The sequence below is a fragment of the Nerophis lumbriciformis genome, linkage group LG01 (genome assembly GCF_033978685.3).
Source record: "Nerophis lumbriciformis linkage group LG01, RoL_Nlum_v2.1, whole genome shotgun sequence".
NCBI lineage: Eukaryota > Metazoa > Chordata > Actinopteri > Syngnathiformes > Syngnathidae > Nerophis > Nerophis lumbriciformis.
This window is the reverse complement of record NC_084548.2, coordinates 20,963,650-20,985,000: the sequence shown is the minus strand read 5'-3', so window position 1 is coordinate 20,985,000 and position 21,351 is coordinate 20,963,650. Positions and strand designations below refer to the sequence as shown.

The 21,351-nt window shown below is 37.8% G+C and overlaps 1 protein-coding gene across 1 annotated transcript in view; it reads right to left on the bottom strand.

Annotated features, from left to right (window-relative positions):
• The window catches only part of ca6 (carbonic anhydrase VI), a 29,024-nt gene extending 17,779 nt beyond the window's left edge, over window positions 1-11,245 (bottom strand). Inside the window, exons 1-3 of the mRNA XM_061977205.1 lie at window positions 11,083-11,245; window positions 4,291-4,470; window positions 1,481-1,629 (exon numbers count right to left, since the gene is read on the bottom strand). Coding sequence (XP_061833189.1) covers window positions 1,481-1,629; window positions 4,291-4,470; window positions 11,083-11,173 — 420 coding nt within the window. The 5' untranslated portion in view covers window positions 11,174-11,245. The remainder of the gene's footprint in view (window positions 1-1,480; window positions 1,630-4,290; window positions 4,471-11,082) is intronic.
• Between the last annotated feature and the right edge of the window lie 10,106 nt (window positions 11,246-21,351).

Sequence of the window (21,351 nt, the reverse complement as noted above, 5' to 3'; positions counted from 1 at the left end):
GCTATTTTGAGTTTTCCTTTTTTCCTCCTCAGCAGAGTGATTTTTTTGTTATTTAGTTTATTCATCCGAAGTGGTGAGTTATCAGTTTTTTCTTTCATTCTTTCCTCAAATTTTTGAGTGACATTTTTTGTTAAACTTTATTAGATTAGATACAGTAAGTGTAGAATTTTTCATAGCCATTGTTTCTTCCTCTTGTTGTAGCGTTTTTGTGTTAATAAATGTTATAGCATGTACGGCGCCAATTATAGTTTGTCTTTGTTTTTGTGTTTTCCTCCTTTCAGTGATTTTCGGTTGTTCCTATTTTTTGGAACCTTTTTCGCCGTCTAGTTTTTGTTAATATAGATATTGTATTGGCTCTGTAGGTGAAAGGAAGCTGTCAAAATAAAAGCCTGTCGAAATATTCCCTACTCTGCATCTGAGTCCTATCCTTTTGACCAAGCCTGACAATGGGATGATATTCTTTCAATTCATAAAATAAATAATTGAAAACATGACCGAGCGTGTTGCCGATTGGCGAAGCAATTTGAGAGTATCATTGCTGGTCTGCACCATACTGAAGCAGAAGAATCTAACGCCAGCCAGGGATGCAAAAACATACATCCAAATGGCGGACATTTATCCATGAAAATATAGAATAGCAGCTAATGGTGTGTTCGACGGAGAATCTGCTGAAAAGATACCGTAGAAGTCCGCTCGCCAAAGAAAATGCTGTACATAGTATTACTACTATAAAGTACAGTTAGTATTGTATTATGTTTTTACACATTATTTTCATGTCTAAAACTTTGTTTTAAAGGCATGCTACATGTTAAAATTGTGCTGTTTTGGGGAAGCCAAGCAGCTATTAAATAGCTTTCAATTGATTTAAATGGGAGACTTTGATTTGAGATACCAGTGTTTTGAGTAAAGAGCACCATCACAGAAACAATTAATTGAGGTACTATTGTATTGGCAAGATTAAGAAGCATTGTAATGAATACTCAACCAAACAAACACTCTTTTTCATGTAATAAATATGATCACTACTTCTATTCTGGTTTTAGTCAAATCCACCAAAAATAGACGATAATTTTTCGTGTTGCAGGGATTTACTGAACTTGGACTATCTAAGGTTTTCCAAGGAAGAACAAAAGTGTAAAGTAAGCTAGAAGACATCAGAAGACTTTAGAGAAGGTGCAGTAAAAAAAATTACTCATGTTTGAATGTAAAATTAATAGATTTGTTATTAATTTAGTCTAGAAAATGATACAAAGTATGCACCATAATTAATGTGTTACAATTATGTACAATGTGTGCTACACTTAAAAAAAAAAAAGTAAAACTCTTCTATGTCAGCACCTAATACCCGCACACACTGTCACTTTGACAAATTGATATGTTTGCATTCAGAGAGGATGTTTGGGTTTCACATGTTCATCTGTCACCACTGAAGTGTATCGCTTTCAAAGCTGCTCTATATGGATGTATTTATTTAGTCTACCTCTGCCATGTAGCGGATGCCGTCGATGGTATGCTCTGCTCCGCTGGCCTCCAGGTCCCAGCCGCCCCAGTGCAGATGCATCTGAACAGCTGTGTATTTTCCTGGGAGGCCCTTTGTGATCTTCATGGTGGGGGGCAGGTCGATTTGGACTGATTGAAACAACATGGTCAACTATTCAGGTAAGTTAAGCACTTTATTCAACATGCTGCCTTGATGAGTTACCCACTAGATTTGTATTATTTGTGCTGAGCAGTTTGTTACCACAATTCAATCATCTAGTTACATCTCCCTTCAGACTGGAATATTTCCAATGGCCTTAATAAGTGCTGTCATTAAGCGCCTCCTTGGTGCCACAGTACTGAAGAACTACCGGCCCATATGAAACCTGACATTTTAGGGCAAAGTCCTAGAAGAAGTTGTATACCAACAGCTTAGTGACTTTCTCCAATTTAACAATGTGTTTGATCATTTCCAATCAGGCTTTAGGCCCCACCACAGCACTGAAACAGCGCTGATCAAGGTGACGAATGATATCCGCCTGAACAAAGACGCAGGAAATGTCTAAGTCTTGGTTCTGCTGGACCTGAGCGCTAACTTTCACTCAGTTGACCATACTATCTTAACTGTTCTTAACTGGTTCAAGTCCTATGTCAATCACAGGACATACTTTGTTGAAATGGGTAACTGTGTCTCTGACCAAATGGCTATGACCTGTGTGGTTCCTCAGGGCTCCATTTTGGGACCCCTATCAACCTGTACATGCTGCCAGCTAATACGCAGCTTCAATGTGTCCTGCCACAACTATGCAGATGACACTCAGATCTACAGTACGCGTCAGTGACGACAGGTGAACGTTGGCCTGTTCTTTCCCTTTGTTACTGCTTTGAACAGATCACTGTGTGGATACAAAACCCTTTTCTTCAGCTAAACTCAGACAAAACTGAAATCATTGTCTTTGGCCCACATAACTGTCACCTTGAGACCCTCTCACTGAAATCTAACAATCAGGTTAAAAATCTAAGGGTAATAATGGACCCAGACCTGAACTTTAACAGCCACATTAAGTCAAAACCTTCAGCAGCATTTTACCACCTGAAAACCATTGCCAAAACCAGATAAATAATGTCTAAATAAGACTTAGAAAGACTAATCCATATCTTTGTCTCCAGCAGGTTAGACTACTGTAATGGCAATCCCACTAGGCTCTCTAAACAAGCTGTAAATCAGCTGCAGTACATCCAGAATGCTGCTGCTCGAGTCCTGACTAGAATCAGGAAATATAAGTCCAGTGCTTAAGTCTCTGCACTGGCTTCCTGTTGCTCACATAATAGACTTCAAAAGAGCTCTCCTTGAGTGCAAGTCTTGTGTTAGAACCATATAAACCGTCTCGATCTCTAAGAACATTAGGGAGTGGTCTCCTGCTTGTGCCCAGAGTCAGGATCAAACTGTGTTTCAGTTTTTTGCTCCTAAAATAGTTTTCCTGAAGATGTGAGACTGGCCTCAACGTTGGCAATGTTTAAATCCAGGCTAAAAACTTTTTATTTTTTATTTTGCATATGACAATTTTTTTTATTTTTTTTTTAAATCATTCTATCTACAGCATTTGATTTATTTTAATTAATTATGATTGTTTTTATGACAATTGTATTTTCTGATTTTAATTTGAACTATTTTTCCTTCTTTTGATTTTCTGTAAAGCACTTTGAATTGCCTTGTGTACAAATTGGGCTCTATAAATAAAATTGCCTTGCCTTGCTTTCCATATATCATTTCAACATCATCAATAGACACGTTCCACATAGGCCGTCTCCGCCTGACATAACAAATGATGTGGTTTGCTTTGGATTATGAGACGCTCCTTTGCCTTGCTATACTTTTTTTTTCTCCATCATCTCGATACATACTGGTTTCATCTGTCCCAAGAATCTGATTCCAGAACATGGAAGCCTTCTTCTAGCAAATACATTCTAAACTGGCTGATTTGTTTTCAAAGACTGAGATGGAAAATATAGCTTGAGGGGTAAATTTAATTTAAAGCAGCCGTGTGTTAACTTAACTCTTAAAAGTATGTGCATAACAGTTTGTGGGCTGAGTCTGTGGAATCAATAAACAAATCAATAACATCATTCAACTTAAAAATTAATACTAAACAAATATTCTTGATAAGTACAACAGAGAGGGGGAAACAAAATATCTTAAGGATATATTTTATTTACATAAACTACATTTGAGAAAATGATGAGTGTTTATTTTAATTAATTTGACTATTCATGGATGTAATTAAATATTTATTCTGCATTCATATACTAAATATACTATATTATCTACACTATTATGTATAGTAAATGAATATTGTTAAATAAGGTCATCATGTATTTTGTTGTTGATAAAGAATCAGATTATTATATGAGAGTGATGAGGCAGGACATTAGCTTTTGCTTCTTTCTGCTCCTTTTCGAACACACACCATGTTATCATCCCTCTTTTTTTACCTTGTTAAAGTTGGATAGATAGAGTGTATTTTTGGTTGTGGTTATCGAAATAAAGTCAAAGTCAAGTGTATGGTCTCCAACAAAGGTATCGTATTATGACACTGTTTTATTTCTGCGTGAATTGACACCTGGTAACACAGACAGAGATCGGTCGGTGCCAATAAAAGTACTGAATTCGGTAGCCGACCCTTCTTCTTCAAATCAATTAGAAGATCCAAAAACTCCACCGGCAACCAAAATGCATGTTGGATATTCAGTACGTTTTAGATCTATCTGCATAACTTTCAATGTAAAGGTGTTAAAGTACATTACACATACCTGAGTGTCCATTATTGGACATAAGGAAGGTTCCTCTCTGTGCGTCATATCCACTGAGCTCCAGCTGTAAAATGTCCGGGTTGTGTCTCACGCCGCGTCTCTGGATGTCAATGGGGGACTGTTTCTTACCCCCACATGCTGGATACTTGGTGGCCCAGTGCATCTGGTCCAAACTCCCCTCTGCACCAAGTCACAAATATGTCAATGTCAAGTCACAGATGTACTGTAAGGCTGTTTGACTGCCAATATTGAAGTGAAAGTAACTCGTAATGACCGATATAAGCCATATGCAACTATTAGTGCTGTCAGACCATGAACATTTTTAATCAGAATAATCATAGTGTGGCTGTGGATTCATTTGGATTAATCACAGTAAAATATAATTGATTCTTAATCTATATTAGTCATGTTTCATTAGGAATTAGCAACTCAACACGTGTTTATTAAACACCTTTTAACATCATGTTCATATTATGACAAACATTTATTCACATTTTGAGTCATATTAAGTTAAAGGCCTACTGAAATGCGATTTTCTTATTCAAACGGGGATAGCAGGTCCATTCTATGTGTCATACTTGATCATTTCGCGATATTGCCATATTTTTGCTGAAAGGATTTAGTAGAGAACATCGACGATAAAGTTCGCAACTTTTGGTCGCTGATAAAAAAAGCCTTGCCTGTACCGGAAGTAGCAGACGAGTAGCGTGACATCACAGGTTGTGGAGCTTCTCACATCTGCACATTGTTTACAATCATGGCCACCAGCAGCGAGAGCGATTCGGACCGAGAAAGCGACGATTTCCCCATTAATTTGAGCGAGGATGAACGATTTGTGGATGAGGAAAGTGAGAGTGAAGGACTAGAGGGCAGTGGGAGCGATTCAGATAGGGAAGATGCTGTGAGAGGCGGGTGGGACCTGATATTCAGCTGGGAATGACTAAAACAGTAAATAAACACAAGACATATATATACTCTATTAGCCACAACACAACCAGGCTTATATTTAATATGCCACAAATTAATCCCGCATAACAAACACCTCCCCCCTCCCGTCCATATAACCCGCCAATACAACTCAAACACCTGCACAACACACTCAATCCCACAGCCCAAAGTACCGTTCACCTCCTCAAAGTTCATACAGCACATATATTTCCCCAAAGTCCCCAAAGTTACGTACGTGACATGCACATAGCGGCACGCACGTATGGGCAAGCAATCAAATGTTTGGAAGCCGCAGCTGCATGCGTACTCACGGTACCGTGACTGCGTATCCAACTCAAAGTCCTCCTGGTAAGAGTCTCTGTTGTCCCAGTTTTTCAACAGGCCAATGGTAAAGCTTGACTGTCATCTTCCGGGAATGTAAACATTGAAACACCGGCTGTGTTATCCGGCACACCAGTCAAGGGGTGCATTCTACAGCGGGGGTGCGTTATCCAGCACAACACCTGCCGCAATACACCGCTTCCCACCTACAGCTTTCTTCTTTGCTGTCTCCATTGTTCATTGAACAAATTGCAAAAGATTCACCAACACAGATGTCCAGAATACTGTGGAATTTTGCGATGAAAACAGACGACTTAATAGCTGGCCACCATGCTGTCCCAAAATGTCCTCCACAATCCGTGACGTCACGCGCTGACGTCATCATACCGAGACGTTTTCAGCAGGATATTTCGCGCGAAATTTAAAATTGCACTTTAGTAAGCTAACCCGGCCGTATTGGCATGTGTTGTAATGTTAAGATTTCATCAATGATGTATAAACTATCAGACTGCGTGGTCGGTAGTAGTGGGTTTCAGTAGGCCTTTAAAGTACCAATGATTGTCACACACACACTCAAAATTATTCTCTGCATCTACCTTGATCACTCCCTGGGAGGTGAGGTGCGCTGCAGATTGATTGATTATAGAAATTTGACATAAGATAGAAGTTTTAGTTCTATTGCCCTCATGAGATAATGCACGTTGCAAGTAGGGCTGCAACTAACGATTAATTTGATAATCGATTAATCTGTCGATTATTACTTCGATTAATCGATTAATAATCGGATAAAATCCTTTCCAGTATTCTATTGGAAAAAAACAGCATACTGGCACCATACTTATTTTGGTTATTGTTTCTCAGCTGTTTGTACATGTTGCAGTTTATAAATAAAGGTTTATTAAAAAAAAAATTCAAAAATAAATAAATAAAATTAAAAGAAAAGAAAAAAAAGAAAAAAAAAATCCGCTGCGCATGCGCATAGCATAGATCCAACGAATCGATGACTAAATTAATCGCCAACTATTTTTATAATCGATTTTAATCGATTTAATCGATTAGTTGTTGCAGCCCTAGTTGCAAGCTGCAACGAGCTACGCCGTATAATAAGTAACGGTAAACAAGGCCGAAAGCGAAGAGGGGGAGCAGGTGAAAACCATCTTTTATCTGGACTTGGTTTCTGACCATCAGTAGACCATACAATAATTTCTAAAAACTAAATAATAATAATAAATGTTTTTGTATATTAAGCTTTTTAATCAGGAGATCTCAAAGGGCTTAAAAAAAATAAAAAAATGTTTTGCACGTTTTGCTAAAGCTCTAAGAATGTAAAAATTTGAGTATGAATGCAGATAAACCAAAAATCATTGTTAATCTAATTACGCAGAATGACTTTGAATTCCTCAAACCAAACAGTCCAGTTGCGATCGATTGAATTCCCCCTGGGAATACAATGACCTGGATGTTGGAAGTTGTGCATCTTTTGTACCACCAGGGCGCGTTGCCATTTTACTCTGATGGCATTTTGTTCTCGGCTTCAGTCAGATACAAGCAAAATAAAAAAAAACGTACCAGTTGTCTCTTAATCAATTTTTTTATCTTTAACAGTGCGTGTTCTTAGTTAAAACACATCACACAACGTTGACCGCTGCTTTTGTTGAGAAAACTGTGGAAACGTTGAGAGCGATCCGCTGTCATTTTTGTTGGTGAATGCTGTGATTATCATAACACATCAACATCTCTAAAAGGATGTGGTCGTCAGCAGGCCATCGCGGGGACACATTTGATTGATTGGACAGTTGCATTTGAACGCTCTGAGACAAATGAGATTGCTGAAATGACGATGTTTGACCTAAATGTGCAGAGAAGTTGCAGGGGTTGGACGCATGCAGTTGCAAGGAGGATTGTTGAATTTGTGTGAATTGCTGCAATTCTAATATTGCAAAATTCTGAGGAATGAACAACTCAGGCAAAGAGCGGTCTGTTTGACCACTTCAGAGAAAAACACGCAGTTGAATTCCAGCAATGCCAACTGAGAACTGGTTGTTCTGTTATTTGCATCTCTTGAGTCATTTAGGCAAAAATAACAAACTCAATATGCGGCCTCCTGCACTGTTCCGCACTTTTGACTCCCTCTGGTGTGGTTCTTGAAATACTGTGTGTTTTTTAGTGGAACTATGTGTGTTTGATACTGGAAGTTTTCTTTCATTCAAAAAATGTATTGCTTTATTTGAAAAAAAAATGTGTAAAGCACCAATTGTTGCAGGCTATTTTGTGTATTAGTATTATTTGAAGTATCTGCACACAACATTTGAATAGTTGTCTTTATTTAAAGTAGCCCTGCCTTATTCTTAGTATGTAATTCAGAGCATCTGATAGTTTACTGATTGGACACTGGTATTTCCTGTTCTCTGTATCTTGGGTGTCAAACACTACTTAAAATGCATTTTAGAATAGGCTTCTTTTGGGAGAAACCAATACTTGAAACATTTTCTTTGTCCTGTGTTTGAATGGATTTCCAACATCATGTTGTATTATTACAGTGTTGCACAAGAAAGGTTCTCAAAACCACACAGTGTTTTTTTCTGAAAAAATAATTTAATATATCGCAATATGGATTTTAGGGCATACTGACCGTCCATGCATCAGACTATACTAACATGACGCCTTTTCAGGTTCATAACGCATAACATACAATCATTTCTAATAATATAATAATTATTTTTTTTTATATTGACTTTTTATCAGTAAACTTTAAAGGGCTAAAGATGACAAAAAACAAGAGTTTTGCAAGTTTTAATGAAATTCTGATGGGGATGTCAAAATTCACATGAACATCATCATGTCACATCATGTTCATGTTTAGTTTATATGTGTGTATATATATATATACAGTGTATATATATATATATATATATATATATATATATATATATATATATATATATATATATATATATATATATATATATTCCCTTCTTTCTTCACTTTATTACATTTAACATGATGTTCATGTGAATTTATTTATATATATATATATATATATATATATATATATATATATATATATATATATATATATATATATATATATATATATATATATATATATATATTCCCTTCTTTCTTCACTTTATTACATTTAACATGATGTTCATGTGAATTTATATATATATATATATATATATATATATATATATATATATATATATATATATATATATATATATATATATATATATATATATATATATATATATATATTCCCTTCTTTCTTCACTCTTTTTGCTCATGCAAAATGAAACAATTACTGTTGATTAAAAATCAATCATATTTAATCAGAATTAATTTAAATCAATCTACAGCAACCCTGCGATTCATCTGATAAATAAAACTTTTTAAGCAATTGTAAAATCCACCCCAGTCTAAAATATTTCATCAACTGGGAAGTGACTGTGTTTGAATAATTGTTTTCTGTATCTGACTATTAGACAGTATAGAGTCATGGGACATGACTTGCCCAACTTGATACTGTTGCAACCCATTAATCATCGCCAACACTTTATGAAAATATTAACTATAAAACTGCTGCATTAATTGGCATTAGGATTAGTCTGCAATGAATAACAATAAAAATACAAGGGGTGTCCCGATCTGATATCAGATATCGGTCCAATATCAGAAAAAAAAAAGAAGTATCAGATGCATTAAAATATTCGATATATGCTCCGATACAAGCAACCCTGCAAAATGATGACATCGGCATAGCAGGACAGCCAGTTGAGACCTAGATATCCTCCATTAAGCACACATGGTTGGTCTATTCTTGTATTTTAGTGAAGTCATTTACAAAAGGTAAACATGGTATAGGCTACCCGGAGCGAGCAGTTACGCAAAAGCTAAGCACACAATATAAATAATTAATTGGGATTTGTTATATATTGTATATATCATATGAAAATATAATATAATACATTATTATAATATATAAGTATATGTTATATACTCTATATGATATGTAAATATTACATATATGTTATATTTTATATTGCTACTATGGTACATTTTTAGTCTACTTAATACCTGCATTACCCTTTCCATCCTTACTTACCCTTTCCATCCTTTGAAACTGAGCTACTGTGTGAAACAATTTTCCTTGTGGATCAATAAAATTTGTCTAAGTGTAAGTCTAAGTTTAAGTCTAAAGGCAGCAGTGTATTAGAATGTATTCAGTAACAAACGTGTCAACTTTCTGCATCATGACCTTAACGAATTATTGTGACCACTTGGTGTCGCCAAAAACTAAATTATCAATCCTTTATTAAAAGCATAAATCTGTAAGAGGATTACTATATGAATACTTGATTTGGTCTTTTGTAACATTCCATGCAACAAATTATTAAATGTATGTATGACTTATGCTGATATCGCATCGGATAAAATACCGGTATCGGCCAAAACTCACTGTTCCAATATCGGGACACCCCTAAATAATACATTTATTTTATAAGGCGGCTTTCAAGGTAGCCAAGGTTGCTGTACAGCAGTGTTTTTCAACCACTGTGCCGCGGCACACTAGTGTATCGTGAGATATTGTTTGGTGTGCCGTGGGAGATTATGTAATTTCACCTAATTGGGTTAAAAATATTTTTTGCAAACCAGCTATTATAATCCGCAAATGTGCCGTTGTTGAGTGTCTGTGCTGTCTTGAGATCGGCAGAGTAACCGTGTAATACTCTTCCATATCAATATGTGGCAGCCGGTAGCTAATTGCTTTGTAGATGTCGGGAACGACGATGATGGTTTGCATGTAAAAAGGTATCTAATGCTTATACCAAAAATAAACAAATGGCGAGTGCCGCTAAGAAAAGTCATTGAAGTTTAGGGATGGCTATGCAAAACTAAAACTGAACTGGCTGCAAAGTAAACAAAAACAGAATGCTGGATGACAGCAAAGACTTACAGCGTGTGGAGCAGACGGCGTCCACAAAGTACATCCGTACATGACATGACAATCAACAACAAAATAGGAACCCAAGACAAGAACCAAAACACTACACACAGGAAAACACCAAAAACTCAGCGTGATGTGACAGGTCATGACAGTACTTTGAGACAAGAGCTATAGCGATGCATGCTTGGTTATGGTTTAAAGTCATATCAAACAATTGCGAGAACGACTTTTCATTGTCAATATCGGCTGCTGAGTTTCATCTTTTAATGTTTTCTGCTGGGGGTGTGCCTCAGAATTTTTTCAATGAAAAAAATGTGCCTCGGCTCAGAAAAGGTTGAAAAACACTGCTGTACAGCACTTAAAAAGCTGTTAAAAATGTAATATAAAAATGACATATATGATGATAGTAATCATCATCATAATAAATGTAAATGTTGTGATGAGTTTTTTGGAGATGTTGTAATTCTTATTATTTATGTCATTTCTTCATTTTTCTCATCATCATATTCTTCAAGTTTTATGCAACAAATCAAATCAGTTTTACTACAAATCCCAATAAAAAAAACTCCTACCTGTGTATGTCCAGTGAATGTCATCATGAGGAATGCCTGCCATGACAACACACAGCAAGAAAGCAGAGACTAACACACACTTGAAGCACATCGCTGCGTCCGGTGTTGCTTTCGGCACGGCGTCTGTGACACCTCACAGCAGAGCTTGTTCTGCTCTCCTCCTTTCAAGTGACAGAGAAGGGATTCAAGGAAGTGCTGGAACCTTTTTATGTAAAAAAAAAACAAAAAAAAAAAACAACGCCCTGCCTTTTTTCCCCAAGCAGACCCTCTCAGTGAAAGGATTGTAAAAGTATATTTCAAACTGTGCACAGAATAAAGGGGTAGACATTATATGAGTGATACTGCAGGAAGGTTATTATTATACTTGTAAATCTAAATATCTACCTACATATTCATCACAACTTTTGGAATTTTCCTTACAAATGTGCACCCAAACTTACAAAAATGTGTTGCTCAGGATGACATATAAAAGAAAGATAAAGAACATATTCATTTTTAAAAAAAAACTTTCCCTGTTAAATGCTGACTGAGATTGCCATTGACCCAATAAAAGCTGACCTATTTTGAGTTGCACGTAAAAAGGGAACAAGTCCGTTCACGCCATTCACATTGATTATTTTTCCTGACATGAAATGACAGTTAATAAACACGGTGAATAAAGGGATAGCGTGCATCACCTGTCCTAGATCCGTACCAGTTAGAGCATGTCCAACACCTCCGCCTCGGATACCTGACGAGTGAGTATGCTGAGGAGGAGTGAAATGTCCTTACACGCAAATACAGTCTTGGTTTAGTAGAGTATTAACTATTTGACAACACAAAGGTATTTTTAGGGTTTGGATGTTGTTCCAAAGCGCGAGCTGGGAACATCAGTGAGTGTCCTAATGTGTTGTTTTACAATAAAAAGAGCTCATGAAAGTGTCTAAATGACAGGTTACCATTTGGTACCAGTTTTACTGCCTGACTACAGGAGACTTTTTGTGACTTTGTGAGCCAGCAAGTAAAACTACGAGAAGTCTCTGCATAAATATTGATGTGTGAATCAGGATTGTAAACACTACTGAACATTGTCAACTTAATTGTACAAACTGAAGGACTAAATTAGAAAGGGCTCTTCCAAAATCTGATATACAGTCGTGGTCAAAAGTTTACATACACTTGTAAAGAACATAATGTCATGGCTGTCTTGCGTTTCCAATCATTTCTACAACTCTTTTTTTTTTTTGTGATAGAGTGATTGGAGCACATACTTGTTGGTCACAAGAAACATTCATGAAGTTTGGTTCTTTTTCGAATTTATTATTGGTCTACTGAAAATGTGACCAAATCTGCTGGGTCAAAAGTATACATACAGCAATGTTAATATTTGGTTACATGTCCCTTGGCAAGTTTCACTGCAATAAGGCGCTTTTGGTAGCCATCCACAAGCTTCTGGTTGAATTTTTGACCACTCCTCTTGACAAAATTGGTGCAGTTCAGCTAAATGTGTTGTTTTTCTGACATGGACTTGTTTCTTCAGCATTGTCCACACGTTTAAGCCAGGACTTTGGGAAGGCCATTCTAAAACCTTAATTCTAGCCTGATTTAGCCATTCCTTTACCACTTTTGACGTGTGTTTGGGGCATACTTGCCAACCTTGATACCTCCGATTTCGGGAGGTGGGGGGGAGCGTGGTTGGGGGGCGTGGTTAAGAGGGGAGGAGTATATTTACAGCTAGAATTTACCAAGTCAAGTATTTCATATATATATATATATATATATAAGAAATACTTGACTTTCAGTGAATTCTAGCTATATATATATATATATTTATTTTATTATATATATATATATATATATATATATATATATATATATATATATATATATATATATATATATATATATATATATATATATATATATATATAAGAGAAATACTTGAATTTCAGTGTTCATTTATTTACACATATACACACACATAACACTCATCTACTCATTGTTGAGTTAAGGGTTGAATTGTCCATCCTTGTTCTATTCGCTGTCACTATTTTTCTAACCATGCTGAACACCCTCTCTGATGATGCATTCTGATTCGTCTCCTTGTTGTGTGCGCAGTTGTGCACTGCACTCTCTAAAATCCGTAGATGTTATTGTCACACATGCATGTACAGTAGATGGCAGTATTGCCCTGTTTAAGAGTGTCACAATATTGCTGTTTACGGCAGACGAACTGCTTTACGGTAGACGAAAACGTGACTGCTGTTGTTGTGTGTTGTTACCGCGCTGGGAGGACGTTAATGAAACTGCCTAACAATAAACCCACATAAGAAACCAAGAACTCGCGCCCTCCATCATTCTACAGTTATAACGTCATTGGGCAGGCACGCTGTTTTATTGTGGGAAAGTGGACGTGAAAACAGGCTGTCGACACGTCACTCAGGTCCGCCTGAATTTCGGGAGATTTTCGGGAGAAAATTTGTCCCGGGAGGTTTTCTGGAGAGGCGCTGAATTTCGGGAGTTTCCCGGAATATCCGGGAGGGTTGGCAAGTATGGTTTGGGGTCATTGTCCTGTTGGAAGACCCAACTGCGCCCAAGACCCAACCTCTGGGCTGATGATTTTAGGTTGTCCTGAAGAATTTGGAGGTAATCCTCCTTTTTCATTGTCCTATTTACTCTCTGTAAAGCATCAGTTCCATTGGCAGCAAAACAGGCCCAGAGCATAATACTACCACCACCATGCTTGACGGTGGGAATGGTGTTCCTGGGATTAAAGGCCTCACCTTTTCTCCTCCAAACATATTGCTGGGTATTGTGGCCAAACAGCTAAATTTTTGTTTCATCTGACCACAGAACTTTCCTCCAGAAGGTCTTATCTTTGTCCATGTGATGTCAGATCTTGGGAGAACGATCCGCGCAGTAACATGCGACCTCCCCATAACAGAATCTCCCGGCACAATCTGAACCCGAAGCAGTAACATGGTACAGCCAGGCAGCAAGACTTCACACGTCATCATTTCGGCTCCTTGCCTCCATGAAGGAAGCCTCGATATGTGCTTCGCAGAAACGCCCCCTCCATTTCTCGACACTTCTTTCGACGCTTTGGCATATTTTGTTACATCACTGGTGGTGGGATATACAGTATGAGGAAGACATGGAAATGGCTATAGAACCAAAGAAAAGACAGGGAAAAAAGGGAGAAGAAATAATGATCGCTAAAAGTGCGTACGAAGAAGATGAATGGGGGAAGGGAGGGAAAAAGTTTATGATTGAGAAGCAAAGGAATATATTGAAATGTACCTCAAACAGAAACATGAATCTGATAAGTTTGATGACACTAGTTCAGGGATTAAAGAAAGACATCTGAGAAAGGACCAAGGGACAGAAGTTGTGTAATAAGATAACAAAATAAAACATAGAAGTGGGGGAACGAAGGGTGACTAAAGGATTTGTGACAGGAAATCCAAGAGGAGAAATACTTAGAAGATTTGAGAAGAGAAATAAAAAGGGGAACTGTCACTGGAATGAAGAGATTGATGGCATTCAGGAACAGAGAAAAGACAGAGAGTCAATCTGTGCCAGTGAAGTATGTTGAGGAAGTCCTGCCAGAAAAAAATCATGATTGTTTTTTAACTTTTACGTTAGATACTCCATCTTATAGATAGACTCCTGTAGGTTGTTTGAAGTATGCTCTGGGCTGGAAGCTGTTTATTTTAGTTGGGTTTTCTTTTACATCGGCGTGTCCAACACTCTTTATCTCGGTTTCTCGATCGTACAATCAAACCAACCAATGAAGGCAACATGATGACCAATTACAAGTGGTGGGGGCGGATCATCGAGTCATACTCATGAGAGGGTTAGTACTTGACGTTCATGGTCGCAGTTGCTAATAGAGTCGCTAGTTAACTGTTCAATATGGATATTCATGTTTTTTTCCCCAAATTTATGCAAACAAAAATGACGATGCGAATGGGAGCGAGCAGGAAGCTGCCATTTTCTTCTACTGTAAACGTAACCACTAAAATACACAGTAGTTATTTTGTTTGTTTGTTTTTTAAGTTTTGGAATAACTGCCACTTTTTAGAAAGGGGAAAATGATTCCTCAGGACTCAGGAGTGGTCTCAGAGCCATTGCTCGGCCTGAAGCAAGTAAATTTAAAAATAAATGTATTTGTTTAATTGTAATTTGTCTACATGTTTACTGTCCGTTAATTTACAATGTGAACTTTCTCACACTATAATTGTCTACTTGGTTGCTGGTCAGAAGATACAAGGCCGCCGCCACCAGCTCTACAACCGCTTCCTGTGAGTCTTCCGACGACGCCAGCTCTACGTCTGCTTCCAGTGGGTCTTCCGACGCTGCCACTTTTGCCTCCAATAGGTCTTCCGACAACCCAACCTTTGCCTACAATGGGTCTTCTGACACTGCCACTTTTGCCTCCAATGGGTCTTCCGACAACGCCACCTTTGCCTCCAATGGATCTTCTGACGCTGCCACTTTTGCCTCCAATGGGTTTTCCAACAACGCCACCTTTGCCTTCAATGGGTCCGACGCTGCCTCCAGCTTCGCCTTGCAGCTTGCTCAAGTTCAGAATTCTGCTCAGCCACCAACTCCTCCCTCCACCCTCCCGTGACTTTAAACTTTGGGAGGAGGTATTGTTATGGCCTGTCACGCCAGGTCATATCATGTTTTGTGTTTGTTATTATTATTCTTAGTTGAGTGTTCATTTTCTGTTTCAGCATCTCCTTGGTTGCCATGGGCGCTGATTTCCTGCACCTGCCTCTGATTAGTGGTCGGGATGCTCAACTGCTCCTGATCACGAATCAGAGAGCTATTTAAACCTACCTCGCCATCGACTCAGCCTGGCAGCCTTGTTCGTCCTTAGCGACTGTTATGTTTGTTACCTAGCCTTGCCAGCGATTTAAAAGTTTGTGCTAGTCTTTACGTTTGCTGCCCAGCAGTGAGGACGGCGGAAAAGATCATCAGGACTCCTCTTCCTCCTATCCAGGAGATCACAAAAAGCAGCTGCCTGACCAGGGTTCAGAAAATCTGCAAAGACTCCTCCCACCCCCACCAAGGACTGTTTTCACTGCTGGACTCTAGAAAGAGGTTCCGCAGCCTCCGAAGCAGAACCTCCAGGTTCTGTAACAGCTTCTTCCCTCAGGCCGTAAGACTCTTGAACGCATCATAAAAATCCCCTCAACTCCCCCCAAAATGGATTAACTCGCTGTAATAAAAAAAGACAATATAACATACATCCATAAACGTGGACGCATGTGAAAAAGTGCAATATATTTATGTGTACAGTAACCTATTTATTAATTTATACATGCACCTTATTGCTTTTTTATCCTGCACTACCATGAGCTAATGAAATGAAATTTTGTTCTTACCTGTACTGTAAAGTTCAAATTTGAATGACCATTAAAAAATATATATTAAAAAAAAGGAAGTCTAAGCTGCACGACTTTATGTATTTCAGGATTAAATACTTTTCTTACCTGCACGCCTTGCCGTTCCTCCCTGTGTCTTGGGGACACGACCACCACACCATGAAACACAAACGCAACAATTTTAAGGTCATTTTTTGCATCAGCTTGTGATTTTATGATTTGTTATCAATGTTTTATGTGTTCTTTGTAAACTTAACCCAGAAAAACCATTTGACTTCACCAAATCTAACAAAATGTGCTTTATATGCACAAAAATGTCCTGCATAGTTTGTAAAACAAGTATTGACATTTTCATCATTTCATTACCACGCAGTGTAACAAAAGCTACCCTAACAAACACTCCTTTAGTATACACCAGTTGCGGACATTACCTGTGTATGTTTAACGATTGAAAAGTGCCCGTCGATCATAAACTACTTTTTATGTTCCAAAGCTTTACTTTGATTAAGAACATTGGAGAACTTTTGAGCGTGATTTATGTCCGTGATTTTTGTGTGCACCTCAACATCTCTGTCAATGTAAACAAAGAAATTAGGCTGTGTATCTGTCGCTAAATGTTTATGTACGACATTACCCAGAAGGCTTAGCGCTGTAGTCAAAAACCAGAAGAGGGTCTGGGCTACGAGCAAATATGAGACTTGCGCCGTTGGGTCGAGATATTGTTACAGATTACGCTTCCTGGTTTATCTACACAAAAAACAAATATATGGTTAGACAGTTGATGTGCGCGTTTGAGCCATGGTTGGTCAAAATATGCGGGGGAATTGGAGGATTGGACAAAGCTGCACGTAATTTGCAAGGATTGTTCATATCGAATGAAATGCAACTGTACTGAACTGAAAGCTGCATCAATTTTCCACTGGGTGTACATTATACGTTATGCGTTGCGATGCACCTTAAACTGTGGCCTTAATACCGTGGTACGTAGTGAACCGTGAGGATGCCCTACCGTTACACCATAAATTTTGCTACTATTTTACTCCCGTCTACCAGTAGATCCCAGCTACCTCCAAGCTGTTTCAAAGCCACACTAAGGAGCAGCATGTTTAACATCAAGAGATTAAAGCACTTTCAATCTTCTCAACACTCAACAACAAAGTGAATATTTCCCTGAATGGCAAACTATACTTCATCCTGTGCTCAAAGGTTGGAATAAAACTTTATAGTTCAGAGAGATGCATCATATGGCAAGCATGTGTGCGAGTGTTTGGGTATTGAAGCGTTCACCTTGACTTAAGAGCCACTCATTGTTGCAATTAAAGCTCACCTCCTGGCCTACAGGATTGATTCCAGTTGTTTCCTCTGTTTGGGAATCGACAGCTAAAGGATAATAAAAGTAATCATAAACGACACCATGTGTGATAGACCATATGGAAACAACCTGCAGCCTTGCACACACAAGGATTTGGACAGAAAATGACATCTTTGTCTGAAGGACATTAAGTTATTAGGGAATCTTTAAGGACGTTATTTGAGGTTTAGCAGTGAGCTTTACACCAGACTAATGAAAAATCCTGACTTGAACTGAGAGTGTCTCCTAAATTCGAATTCCCTTTCATGAATTTGAATTGAGGTTGCAAACGGGAAGTAGATTTGAAATTCCAATCAATAATGTTGGTATAATCCAGAATCAACTTCTGCCATATTTTTTACAACTGATTCAAACTGTTCCAAAGTTAAAATGCTCAACTCATTCAGGACAGTTAGCACTGTATCATGTGTATTTAGTGCTGTCATGTTAGGTGCTACTTGTCCAGGGTGTACCCCGCCTTCCGCCCGAATGCAGCTGAGATAGGCTCCAGCGACCCCAAAAGGGACAAGCGGTAGAAAATGGATGGATGGATGTTAGGTGCTAGCTTATAACACTAACTATTTGCATTTTAGCCAATTTTGTAGATCAATCTATCTATCTAGCTGTAAATATTTAATATTATTATACTTAATAAATTATTGAGTTAGCATTCCTACATTAAGTATATATATACTTAATATATAAATGCATATTTGCACATTATCGTGTGCAAAATGGATTGCGCCTGTTAATTGATCAGAATAAGGCGTGCAATCCATTTTGCATCTCTGTCTTCTTATACAGCACGCGCAATGTAAATTATCGACACTCGTCACCGTTTTGCGAGCACTATTTAGCGTTTTATTTAGTACGTCTGAAAAGTATGTGCAAACTGAGTTATACACACAGTTGCAAAGACAATTGACAGAGAATCCTCCATCATACGCGTGTGTCAACATTTTTGCAGGGTCTGTCAGAAACAAAAAAATATTATGTATATTGTCTATTCAGCAACATCCTTTTATAATTTTATAGCTGCATGCTAGGTGACTTAAGGGGCTAATTAAAAACCAAATTATTGATGCGTTTTGGTGTCTACTGGCGTTTTTTCAAATGCTGTTTGTTTTTTCATTTACAAAATATATTATCATATTTCCTATATGAAAAAAACTTCTCGAAGTATGCAATTGTTTGCGTCTTGAGCACAAGTAAGTGCAGCCTCTCTTCCATGAGCACGCCTTGGGCGCTGAAAAGAAAAGGGAATAAAGTGTGGGTTCGGTTGTAGATGCTTTAGACAGTGTTTAAAAAGCCCATAAATAGTGGTAGATTTCTCCTGCATGTTTGAAAGTATAGCAAAATGCCACAGGTAGGAGCATGATAACATGAATGTGCAGTAAATGAGAGTGTCTCCATGGGGATGCCCCGTATAGTACATGCAAAATCCTCATTTAAATAAGGTTGTCCGCACCACTTTTCAATTGCACACGTAGTCTTAGTAGATCACACTCAGCACGCCCACTAATTTAGCGCCTAGTATTTGGACCGTAGTAAATCAAGCCTTTACTGAATACTGCTGCCCAAGGGTTAGGTCTAGGGTCTGCAACCTGCGGCTTTAGAGCCACATGCGGCTCTTTAGCACCGCCGTAGTGGCTCCCTGGAGATTTTTCAAAAATGTATGGAAATAGAATAAGATAGGGGTAAAATATATTTTTGTTTTAATATGGTTCCTGTAGGAGGGCAACATGACATAGACCTCCCTAATTGTTAGAAATCCCACTGTTTATATTAAACATGCTTCAGTGATGATGGTAATTGGCGAGCGCCGTTTAGTCCTACTAATTTTGGCGGTCCTTGAACTCACCGTAGTTTTTTTACATGTACAACTTTCTCCGACGCTGCCACAGAAAGACGGGTTTTATGCCATTCATTCTTTGTCTCATTTTGTCCACCAAACGTTTTATGCTGTGTGTGAATGCACAAAGGTGAGCTTTGTTGATGTTATTGACTTGTGTGGAGTGCTAATCAGGCATATTTAGTCAGTGCATGACTGCAAGCTAATCCATGCTAACATACTGTTTAGGCTAGCTTTATGTACATATTGCATCATTTAATTTCCTATGTCCTCTGTGTATTTAATTTACATCTGCATTTCTCATGACATATTAGCTGTATGTAATATTGGCTGCATTTCTGATAGTTGTTTGTGTGCCATGTTGTTCCAGACCACAGCAAACGTAACCCAGCTTGCATAGATTGGTATAAATCCATTAGAAGAAGACAGCCTGCCGTTTCCTTTAATTTGGACACACACATCTGTACCTTTGGCCATTCTAAGACTGTGATTTCCAGGAGTTATCTCACCCACTGAGAAGTTTTACTAATGTTTTCCAATGTTGTAAAAATGTGTAGAATAAATATTACATTTTAACATTTCTGTCAACGAAGAGTTGTGTCAGCCTGTGACACATAGTCATTTTGGTAGTAGGCTAATATAGCTAATATAGACACTTATATCATGTGTTGACTTCATTATATCACTTATAGAAGGCTTTTAATTGTTTGCGGCTCCAGAGAGATTTTGTTTTGTATTTGTGGTCCAATGTGGCTCTTTCAATATTTTTGGGTTGCCGACCCCTGGGTTAGGTACAAAACCAGGCAAGGTTCCTTTCAATCAAGAGCAGTGGTTCTCAAATGGGGGTACGCGTACCCCTGGGGGTACTTGAAGGTATGCCAAGGGGTACGTGAGATTTTTTTTAAATATTCTAAAAATAGCAACAATTCACAAATCCTTTATAAATATAAATAAAAACCTTTTTTTTTTCCCCCAAATAGTTCAAGAAAGACCACTACAAATGAGCAATATTTTGCACTGTTATACAATTTAATAAACCAGAAACTGATGACATAATGCTGTATTTTACTTCTTTATCTCTTTTTTTTTTCAACCAAAAATGCTTTGCTCTGATTAGGGGGTACTTGAATTTAAAAAAATGTTCACTGAAAAAAGGTTGAGAACCACTGATCTAGAGTATAGGGCACAGACATGGCTGTCGGGTTGGTTCTACTGGTTGACAGCAACACGAGACAGATGAACAAATGTCCATGCTGCTTCATGATGAAGAGCCAACTGTTTCCTGACAACCTTTGCACGCAATGATGGTAGAAGTAGCACCTCTAACTCCACCAGGATAGTTCTGCTGACAGAAATACAGCAGCCACACTTCATTCCACAATAAATGTGCAATCTCAACAGCAGAAGCATGCAGGCCCATTGGAACAAAATCAAACATATTATTTTATTCATGTATTGCTTAATCTATACCAGTGGTTCTCAAATGGGGGTATGCGTACCCCTGGGGGTACTTGAAGGTATACCAAGGGGTACGTGAGATTTTTTTTAAATATTCTAAAAATAGCAACAATTCAAAAATCCTTTATAAATATATTTATTGAATAATACTTCAACAAAATATGAATGTAAATTCATAAACTGAACATCAAATCAAGTAGGCTATTCCATTCATTACAATGCAACAATGCAATATT